The sequence below is a fragment of the Oncorhynchus tshawytscha genome, unplaced genomic scaffold, assembly GCF_018296145.1.
Source record: "Oncorhynchus tshawytscha isolate Ot180627B unplaced genomic scaffold, Otsh_v2.0 Un_contig_14125_pilon_pilon, whole genome shotgun sequence".
Classification (NCBI taxonomy): Eukaryota; Metazoa; Chordata; class Actinopteri; order Salmoniformes; family Salmonidae; genus Oncorhynchus; species Oncorhynchus tshawytscha.
The window spans coordinates 52501-63412 of NW_024608721.1; the positions used below are offsets into that span (position 1 = coordinate 52501).

At 50.1% G+C, this 10912-nt stretch overlaps 1 protein-coding gene across 6 annotated transcripts in view; it reads left to right on the forward strand.

Annotated features, from left to right (window-relative positions):
• Window positions 1–8642, forward strand: part of smim14 (small integral membrane protein 14) — a 15735-nt gene extending 7093 nt beyond the window's left edge. Inside the window, exons 3-5 of one of the 6 annotated variants that reach the window (XM_042313573.1) lie at window positions 2334–2382; window positions 2551–2764; window positions 8337–8642. In XM_042313573.1, coding sequence (XP_042169507.1) covers window positions 2334–2382; window positions 2551–2764; window positions 8337–8493 — 420 coding nt within the window. In that variant the 3' untranslated portion in view covers window positions 8494–8642. Of the gene's footprint in view, window positions 1–2333; window positions 2383–2550; window positions 2765–2816; window positions 2862–8336 lie in introns of those variants that run through there. The other 5 variants (XM_042313574.1, XM_042313572.1, XM_042313575.1 and 2 more) reach the window with 5 other exon arrangements.
• Window positions 8643–10912: the final 2270 nt, after the last annotated feature.

Consider the following 10912-nt stretch of genomic DNA (forward strand, 5'->3'; position numbering starts at 1 on the left):
ATATCTTATTTTAATGAACGTACAGAGATGTCTAAGTATATATAGATAGAGACTTATGTTGAGTTATAATGTACATGTACACTACTGTTCAATAGTTTTTGGGTCACTTAGAAATATCCTTGTTTTTGAAAGAAAAGCAACATTTTTTTGTTGTCCATTTTTAAATGACATCAAATTGGTCAGAAATACAGTGTAGACATTGTTAATGTTGTAAATGACTATTGTAGCTGGAAACGGCTGATTTTTAATGGAATATTTACATAGGAGTACAGAGACCCATTATCAGAAACCATCACTCCTGTGTTCCAATGGCACGTTGTGTTAGCTCATCCAAGTTTATAATTTTAAAAAGGCTAATTGATCATTAGAAAACCCTTTTACAATTATGTTAGCGCAGCTGAAAACCGTTGTACTGATTTGAAGGAGCAATAAAACTGGCCTTCTTTAGACTAGTTGAGTATCTGGAGCATCAGCATTTGTGGGTTTGATTACAGGCTCAAAATGGACAGAAACAAAGACCTTTCTTCTAAAACTCGTCAGTCTATTCCTGTTCTGAGAATTGAAGGCTATTCCATGTGAGAAATTGCCAGGAAACTGAAGATCTCGTACAATGCTGTGTACTACTCCCTTCACAGAACAGATCAAACTGGCTCTAACCAGAATAGAAAGAGGAGTGGGAGGCCCCGGTGCACAACTGAGCAAGAGGACAAGAACATTAGAGTGTCTAGTTTGAGAAAAAGACGCCTCACAAGTCCTCAACTGGCAGCTTCATTAAATAGTACCCACAAAACACCAGTCTCAACGTCAACAGTGAAGAGGCGACTCTGGGATGCTGGCCTTCTAGGCAGAGTTCCTCTGTCCAGTCTCAACGTCAACAGTGAAGAGGCGACTCTGGGATGCTGGTATTCTAGGCAGAGTTCCTCTGTCCAGTCTCAACGTCAACAGTGAAGAGGAGACCCCGGGATGCTGGCCTTCTAGGCAGAGTTCCTCTGTCCAGTCTCAACGTCAACAGTGAAGAGGCGACTCTGGGATGCTGGCCTTCTAGGCAGAGTTCCTCTGTCCAGTCTCAACGTCAACAGTGAAGAGGAGACTCTGGGATGCTGGCCTTCTAGGCAGAGTTCCTCTGTCCAGTCTCAACGTCAACAGTGAAGAGGAGACTCCGGGATGCTGGCCTTCTAGGCAGAGTTCCTCTGTCCAGTCTCAACGTCAACAGTGAAGAGGCGACTCCGGGATGCTGGCCTTCTAGGCAGAGTTCCTCTGTCCAGTCTCAACGTCAACAGTGAAGAGGAGACTCCGGGATGCTGGCCTTCTAGGCAGAGTTCCTCTGTCCAGTGTCTGTGTTCTTTTCCCATCTTAATCTTTTATTTTATTTTGGCCAGTCTGAGATATGGCTTTTTATTTGAAACTCTGTCTAGAAGGCCAAGCATCCCGGAGGTCTAGTTTTGTGTTCGTTGAAGAGGGCGAGAGCTGCCAGACGACTTCCATTATCTCATAGGAATTGAATGATTCATTGAAAACCACAAGATCTGTCTCTCTGCCTGCCTGTCTGTCTGTCTCTCTGCCTGTCTGCCTCTCTCTGTCTCTCTGCCTGTCTGTCAGCCTGTCTGTCTGTCTCTCTGTCTGCCTGCCTGCCTGCCTGTCTGTCTCTCTGCCTGTCTGCCTCTCTCTGTCTGTCTCTCTGCCTGTCTGTCAGCCTGTCTGTCTCTCTGCCCGCCTGTCTGCCTCTCTCTGTCTGTCTCTCTCCCTGCCTGTCTGTCTGTCTCTCTGCCTGTCTGCCTCTCTCTGTCTGTCTCTCTGCCCGCCTGCCTGTCTGCCTCTCTCTGTCTCTCTGCCTGTCTGTCAGCCTGTCTGTCTGTCTCTCTGTCTGCCTGCCTGTCTGTCTCTCTGCATGTCTGCCTCTCTCTGTCTGTCTCTCTGCCTGTCTGTCAGCCTGTCTGTCTCTCTGCCCGCCTGTCTGCCTCTCTCTGTCTGTCTCTCTCCCCGCCTGTCTGTCTGTCTCTCTGCCTGTCTGCCTCTCTCTGTCTGTCTCTCTGCCCGCCTGCCTGTCTGCCTCTCTCTGTCTGTCTCTCTGCCTGTCTGTCAGCCTGTCTGTCTCTCTGTCTGCCTGCCTGTCTGTCTGTCCTACTCTCTGCCTGTCTGCCTCGCTGTCTGTCTGCCTGTCTCTGTCTGTTTGTCTGGTCTAATAAGGACAGAACCAACACGATCTGTAAACTCATGTTCCCCCCCCCCCTCTCTCCCCCCCCCTCCCCCTCTCTCTCCACCCCCTCTCCCCCCCCTCCCCCCCCCCCCTCCCTCCCCCCCCCTCTCCCCCCTCTCTCTCCTGTGTCCACCAGCTACGTCAGTCTCAGTCCTACTGTACAGACACAGAGTGTCCTCAGGACTGTATGTATGCTTCATATCACCACACACTGACCCACATTTAAGCCTTGTGCTGATCTAAACAACACTTCCATTGGAGATACACACTTTGTTTTTCAGTGTGTGTGTTGGTTGATACACCATCCAGCCAAGTGGTTATTAACGGGACTGTCTTTCTCCGTGTCCCTCCAGTACCAGGACCCAGTGGCTCAGTAGGAGGTGGAGACCTGACTGTCCCCGTGGTTCTGATGGGCTGGATGGTTCTGGTTCTGCTCCTCTTCCTCCTCAGACCCAACAGCCTCAGAGGATCCCCAGCACTGCCTGCCGGCAAACCTACTGGACCTCACAGTGTAGGTATGGAGGGAGGAGGAGGGATAGAGGGAACCTACTGGACCCCACAGTGTAGGTATGGAGGGAGGAGGAGGGATAGAGGGAACCTACTGGACCTCATAGTGTAGGTATGGAGGGAACCTACTGGACCCCACAGTGTAGGTATGGAGGGAGGAGGAGGGATAGAGGGAACCTACTGGACCTCACAGTGTAGGTATGGAGGGAGGAGGAGGGATAGAGGGAACCTACTGGACCCCACAGTGTAGGTATGGAGGGAGGAGGAGGGATAGAGGGAACCTACTGGACCCCAAAAGCAGGTATGGAGGGGAGGGGGGATGGAGAGGAGGAGGGATAGAGGGAACCTACTGGACCCACAGTGGATGGAGGGAACCTACTGGAGTGGATGGAGGGAGGAGGGATAGAGGGTGGATGGGGGGAGGAGACCTCACAGGTAGGTATGGATGGAGGGGGGGAAGAGGAGGGTGGATGGACTGGGGGGAGGGGGAGGGAACCTACTGGATGGAGGTATGGGGGGAGGAGGAGGGTGGATGGACCCTCACAGGGTAGGATGGAGGAGGTGGATGGAGTGTAGGTATGGAGGAGAGGAGGGGGATGGGGAGGGTACTGGAGGACAGGAGGGAGGATGGAGGGGAAGGGGGTGGAGGGTAGGATGGAGGGAGGGAGGGGAGGAGACTGGAGGGTGGATGGAGGAGAGGAGGGTGGATGGAGAGGAGAAGGGTGGATGGAGAAGAGGAGGGTGGATGGAGGAGAGAAGAGGGTGGATGGAGGAGGAGGGTGGATGGAGGAGAGAGGGTGGATGGAGGGGGATGGAGGAGGGTGGATGGACCTACTGGAGGAGGGTGGATGGAGAGGAGGAGGGTGGATGGATGGAGGGTGGAGGAGGGTGGATGGAGGAGAGGAGGGTGGATGGAGAAGAGGAGGGTGGATGGGAAGGGGGGTGGATGGAGGAGAGGAGGGTGGATGGAGAGGAGGAGGGTGGATGGAGAGGAGAGAGGGTGGATGGAGGAGAGAGGGTGGATGGAGGGAGGAGGATGGATGGAGAGGAGGGTGGATGGAGAGAGGAGGGTGGATGGAGGGAGGAGGAGGGTGGAGGGATGGTTTTAGGGTGGATGGAGGGGAGGAGGGGTGGATGGAGGAGATGGGGTTTATATGGAGAGGAGGAGGGTGGATGAGAGGGAGGGTGGATTTAGGGGTGGATGGAGGGAGGAGGGGTGGATGGAGGGGGTGGATGGAGGAGAGGAGGGTGGATGGAGAGGGGGTGGATGGGAAGGGAGGGTGGATGTTTTAGATGGATGGAGGAGAGGAGGGTGGATGGATGGAGGAGAGGGGGTGGATGGAGAGGAGGAGGGTGGATGGAGAGAGAGGAGGGTGGATGGAGGGGGGTGGATGGAGGAGAGGGGGTGGATGAAGGAGGGTGGGAGGAGGAGGGTGGATGGAGAGAGGGTGGATGGATGGAGGGGGTGGATGGAGAGGAGGAGGGTGGATGGAGAGGAGGGTGGATGGAGAGGAGGGTGGATGGAGGAGAGGAGGGTGGATGGAGAAGGAGGGTGGATGGAGGAGAGGAGGGTGGATGGAGGAGAGGTGGGTGGAGGAGAGGAGGGTGGATGGAGGAGGGTGGAGGAGGAGGATGGAGGGGTGGATGGAGAAGAGGAGGGTGGATGGAGAAGAGGAGGGTGGATGGAGAAGAGGGGGTGGATGGAGGAGAGGAGGGTGGATGAGAGGGGGTGGATGAAGGGGGGTGGATGGAGGAGAGGAGGGTGGATGGAAGAGGAGGGTGGATGGAGGAGAGGAGGGTGGATGGAGAAGAGGAGGGTGGATGGAGGAGAGGAGGGTGGATGGAGATGGAGGGTGGATGGAGGGTGGATGGAGGAGAGGAGGGTGGATGAGAGGGGGTGGATGGAGAAGAGGAGGGTGGATGGAGGAGAGGAGGGTGGATGGAGAGGAGGGGGTGGATGGAGGGAGGAGGGATGGAGGAGAGGAGGGTGGATGGAGGAGGTGGAGGGAGGAGGGTGGATGGATGAAGAGGAGGGTGGGGGTGGATGGAGGAGAGGAGGGTGGATGGAGAGGAGGGGGTGGATGGAGGAGAGGAGGATGGATGGAAGGGGGTGGATGGATGGAGAGGAGGGTGGATGGAGGTGGATGGGGGTGGATGGAGGAGAGGAGGGTGGATGGAGGAGAGGAGGGTGGATGGAGGAGAGGGGATGGGGTGGATGGAGAGAGGAGGGTGGATGGAGAGGAGGAGGGTGGGAGGAGGGTGGATGGAGGAGAGGAGGGTGGATGGAGGAGAGGAGGGTGGATGGAGGAGAGGAGGGTGGAGGAGAGGAGGGTGGATGGAGGGATGGTTTTATATTGTTGTATGGAGGGGGTGGATGGAGGGATGGTTTTATATTGGATGTAGAGGGGGTGGATGGAGAGGATGGTTTTATATTGTTGTATGTATGGGGGGGTGGATGGAGGGATGGTTTTATATTGTTGTATGTAGGGGGGTGGATGGAGGGATGGTTTTATATTGTTGTATGAGGGGGTGGATGGAGGGTTTTATATTGTTGTATGTAGGGGGTGGATGGAGGGATGGTTTTATATTGTTGTATGTAGGGGGGTGGATGGAGGGATGGTTTTATATTGTTGTATGTAGGGGGTGGATGGAGGGATGGTTTTATATTGTTGTATGTAGGGGGTGGATGGAGGGATGGTTTTATATTGTTGTATGTAGGGGGGTGGATGGAGGGATGGTTTTATATTGTTGTATGTAGGGGGTGGATGGAGGGATGGTTTTATATTGTTGTATGTAGGGGGGATGGTGGATGGAGGGATGGTTTTATATTGTTGTATGTAGGGGGTGGATGGAGGGATGGTTTTATATTGTTGTATGTAGGGGGTGGATGGAGGGATGGTTTTATATTGTTGTATGTAGGGGGTGGATGGAGGGATGGTTTTATATTGTTGTATGTAGGGGGTGGATGGAGGGATGGTTTTATATTGTTGTATGTAGGGGGGTGGATGGAGGGATGGTTTTATATTGTTGTATGTAGGGGGTGGATGGAGGGATGGTTTTATATTGTTGTATGTAGGGGGGTGGATGGAGGGATGGTTTTATATTGTTGTATGTAGGGGGTGGATGGAGGGATGGTTTTATATTGTTGTATGTAGGGGGTGGATGGAGGGATGGTTTTATATTGTTGTATGTAGGGGGTGGATGGAGGGATGGTTTTATATTGTTGTATGTAGGGGGTGGATGGGGGGTGGATGGAGGGATGGTTTTATATTGTTGTATGTAGGGGGTGGATGGAGGGATGGTTTTATATTGTTGTATGTAGGGGGGTGGATGGAGGGATGGTTTTATATTGTTGTATGTAGGGGGTGGATGGAGGGATGGTTTTATATTGTTGTATGTAGGGGGTGGATGGAGGGATGGTTTTATATTGTTGTATGTAGGGGGTGGATGGAGGGATGGTTTTATATTGTTGTATGTAGGGGGTGGATGGAGGGATGGTTTTATATTGTTGTATGTAGGGGGTGGATGGAGGGATGGTTTTATATTGTTGTATGTAGGGGGTGGATGGAGGGATGGTTTTATATTGTTGTATGTAGGGGGTGGATGGAGGGATGGTTTTATATTGTTGTATGTAGGGGGTGGATGGAGGGATGGTTTTATATTGTTGTATGTAGGGGGGTGGATGGAGGGATGGTTTTATATTGTTGTATGTAGGGGGTGGATGGAGGGATGGTTTTATATTGTTGTATGTAGGGGGTGGATGGAGGGATGGTTTTATATTGTTGTATGTAGGGGGTGGATGGAGGGATGGTTTTATATTGTTGTATGTAGGGGGTGGATGGAGGGATGGTTTTATATTGTTGTATGTAGGGGGTGGATGGAGGGATGGTTTTATATTGTTGTATGTAGGGGGTGGATGGAGGGATGGTTTTATATTGTTGTATGTAGGGGGTGGATGGAGGGATGGTTTTATATTGTTGTATGTAGGGGGTGGATGGAGGGATGGTTTTATATTGTTGTATGTAGGGGGTGGATGGAGGGATGGTTTTATATTGTTGTATGTAGGGGGTGGATGGAGGGATGGTTTTATATTGTTGTATGTAGGGGGGTGGATGGAGGGATGGTTTTATATTGTTGTATGTAGGGGGTGGATGGAGGGATGGTTTTATATTGTTGTATGTAGGGGGTGGATGGAGGGATGGTTTTATATTGTTGTATGTAGGGGGTGGATGGAGGGATGGTTTTATATTGTTGTATGTAGGGGGTGGATGGAGGGATGGTTTTATATTGTTGTATGTAGGGGGTGGATGGAGGGATGGTTTTATATTGTTGTATGTAGGGGGTGGATGGAGGGATGGTTTTATATTGTTGTATGTAGGGGGTGGATGGAGGGATGGTTTTATATTGTTGTATGTAGGGGGTGGATGGAGGGATGGTTTTATATTGTTGTATGTAGGGGGTGGATGGAGGGATGGTTTTATATTGTTGTATGTAGGGGGTGGATGGAGGGATGGTTTTATATTGTTGTATGTAGGGGGTGGATGGAGGGATGGTTTTATATTGTTGTATGTAGGGGGTGGATGGAGGGATGGTTTTATATTGTTGTATGTAGGGGGTGGATGGAGGGATGGTTTTATATTGTTGTATGTAGGGGGGGTGGATGGAGGGATGGTTTTATATTGTTGTATGTAGGGGGTGGATGGAGGGATGGTTTTATATTGTTGTATGTAGGGGGGTGGATGGAGGGATGGTTTTATATTGTTGTATGTAGGGGGGGTGGATGGAGGGATGGTTTTATATTGTTGTATGTAGGGGGGTGGATGGAGGGATGGTTTTATATTGTTGTATGTAGGGGGTGGATGGAGGGATGGTTTTATATTGTTGTATGTAGGGGGTGGATGGAGGGATGGTTTTATATTGTTGTATGTAGGGGGTGGATGGAGGGATGGTTTTATATTGTTGTATGTAGGGGGGTGGATGGAGGGATGGTTTTATATTGTTGTATGTAGGGGGTGGATGGAGGGATGGTTTTATATTGTTGTATGTAGGGGGTGGATGGAGGGATGGTTTTATATTGTTGTATGTAGGGGGGGTGGATGGAGGGATGGTTTTATATTGTTGTATGTAGGGGGTGGATGGAGGGATGGTTTTATATTGTTGTATGTAGGGGGTGGATGGAGGGATGGTTTTATATTGTTGTATGTAGGGGGTGGATGGAGGGATGGTTTTATATTGTTGTATGTAGGGGGTGGATGGAGGGATGGTTTTATATTGTTGTATGTAGGGGGTGGATGGAGGGATGGTTTTATATTGTTGTATGTAGGGGGTGGATGGAGGGATGGTTTTATATTGTTGTATGTAGGGGGTGGATGGAGGGATGGTTTTATATTGTTGTATGTAGGGGGTGGATGGAGGGATGGTTTTATATTGTTGTATGTAGGGGGTGGATGGAGGGATGGTTTTATATTGTTGTATGTAGGGGGTGGATGGAGGGATGGTTTTATATTGTTGTATGTAGGGGGTGGATGGAGGGATGGTTTTATATTGTTGTATGTAGGGGGGGGTGGATGGAGGGATGGTTTTATATTGTTGTATGTATTTGTTCATTGACCGTTGTTCTCCTGTGTAACAGAGTCGTGACCAGGATCCCCCAGCTCCACCAGTGGACTAGCAGCAGAACCAGACGGAACAGAACCGGAGAGGACCAGACGTTCTACTGGACAACCCAACAGCTTACTGCGACCTCTGACCCCTGTACATCACAATGCATTTCCTGTTTAGTGCACTAGTTTAGACCCGAGCCCTATGGGGGTAGCGCACTACTTTAGACCAGAGCCCTATCGGGTAGTGCACTACTTTAGACCAGAGCCCTATGGGGTAGTGCACTACTTTAGACCAGAGCCCTATGGGGTAGTGCACTACTTTAGACCAGAGCCCTATGGGGTAGTGCACTACTTTAGACCAGAGCCCTATGGGGGTAGTGCACTACTTTAGTCCAGAGCCCTATGGGGTAGTGCACTACTTTAGACCAGAGCCCTATGGGGTAGTGCACTACTTTAGTCCAGAGCCCTATGGGGTAGTGCACTACTTTAGACCAGAGCCCTATGGGGTAGTGCACTACTTTAGTCCAGAGCCCTATGGGGTAGTGCACTACTTTAGACCAGAGCCCTATGGGGTAGTGCACTATGTAGGTCAGGGTTGGGGGGGGTGGGATCCACAACAAAGATCTGACATCATCAGGGGGGGCCACAGTTGATCACGGGTCTGTGTACCCACGTCTATAAGTGGCTAACATAAGAGAGAAACTGCTGATGTACAGAACCACATTTAGAAATTCCACTTCGTGTGTTTTACTAATCTAACTCAGAGGGGAATGTAGAGACTGGATCGGCCTTGTAACTAATCTAACTCAGAGGGGAATGTAGAGACTGGATCGGCCTTGTAACTAATCTAACTCAGAGGGGAATGTAGAGACTGGATCGGCCTTGTAACTAATCTAACTCAGAGGGGAATGTAGAGACTGGATCGGCCTTGTAACTAATCTAACTCAGAGGGGAATGTAGGGACTGGATCGGCCTTGTAACTAATCTAACTCAGAGGGGAATGTAGAGACTGGTTCGGCCTTGTATACTGTCCTCTTTCCTCTGGGCATCACCGGCTGGGTCTCAGATGGCCTTTCTAGTGCACTACATAGGGCTCTAGTCAGAATTAGTGCACTACATAGATTGGGGTGCAATTTGGGACTCAGACATTATTTTGTTATGGTCAACTAGCTAGTCACTAGTCATCTAGTTTATTGATTGGTCTGATCAACTAGCTAGTCACTAGTCATCTAGTTTATTGATTGGTCTGATCAACTAGCTAGTCACTAGTCATCTAGTTTATTGATTGGTCTGATCAACTAGCTAGTCACTAGTCATCTAGTTTATTGATTGGTCTGATCAACTAGCTAGTCACTAGTCATCTAGTTTATTGATTGGTCTGATCAACTAGCTAGTCACTAGTCATCTAGTTTATTGATTGGTCTGATCAACTAGCTAGTCACTAGTCGTCTAGTTTATTGATTGGTCTGATCAACTAGCTAGTCACTAGTCGTCTAGTTTATTGATTGGTCTGATCAACTAGCTAGTCACTAGTCATCTAGTTTATTGATTGGTCTGATCAACTAGCTAGTCACTAGTAGTCTAGTTTATTGTCTTCCTCTGGATGGTGAGGTAGTAATCTATCTTAACTCTAACCAGCCAGTCACATGGAGAGAGACTTGTCTTCTACTCTGAGAAACAGCGAGGCAGTTTGTTAAGGAATGGGGGGGGGGTAGAATCACTTAGCAACAAGAGAGGGGGAGGGGCTCTTCAGAATCAACACCCCGACATTCCGCGGTGATGTCACAATGGATCTGAGTGTAGCGCGCGTTGATGACGTCATAGTGTAAGTTCCACTGTGTTGTTGTGTAGTCAGGTCATGGGGGTGTATTCATTATTTCTATTCTGTTGCAAAACGTTTTTTTTTAGTTTGTTGCAACAACAAAAACGAACAAAAAAATGTTTCGCATCAGAAACCATTTTTTTTACTCCAGAGTTTCTATTGGACAAATGTCGGTAGGTTCCTCCCCCGTTTCGTTCTGTTTGCTTTCGTTTGGTTTGTAAAATGATAAACAGTTTCCGTTGCAAGACGTAATGAATACACCCCAGGGTTTTAATTATTTATTTTTTTATCTGTGTTTTGAAGCCGATACGCCATTTTGAAAAAGTTATTTTATATTAACCCCCCCCCCACTCTCTCTCTCTGTTAGGCAGGGGGTCTGAGTCAGGTAGGGGGTCTGAGGGAGGCAGGGGGGTCTAGTTTAGATTGGGGGGGTCTGAGGGAGGCAGGGGGGGTCTGAGGTTTATTGGGGGGTCTGAGGTAACTAGGGGGTCTGAGGTAGTCACTGAGGTAGGCATGGGAGGTCTGAGGTAGGCAGAGGGGGGTCTGAGGTAGGCCTCTGGGGGGTCTGAGGTAGGCAGGGGGGGGTCTGAGGTAGGTAGGGGGGTCTTGGAAACAGGAGGCAAGGGTAGGGGGTCTGAGGTAGGTAGGGGAGGTCTGAGGTAGGGGGGGGGGTCTGAGGTAGGCAGAAGGGAGGTCTGAGACAGGCAGGGGAGGTCTGAGGTAGGCAGGGGGGTCTGAGGTATGCAGAGGGGGGTCTGAGGTATGAGGGGGGGTCTGAGGTAG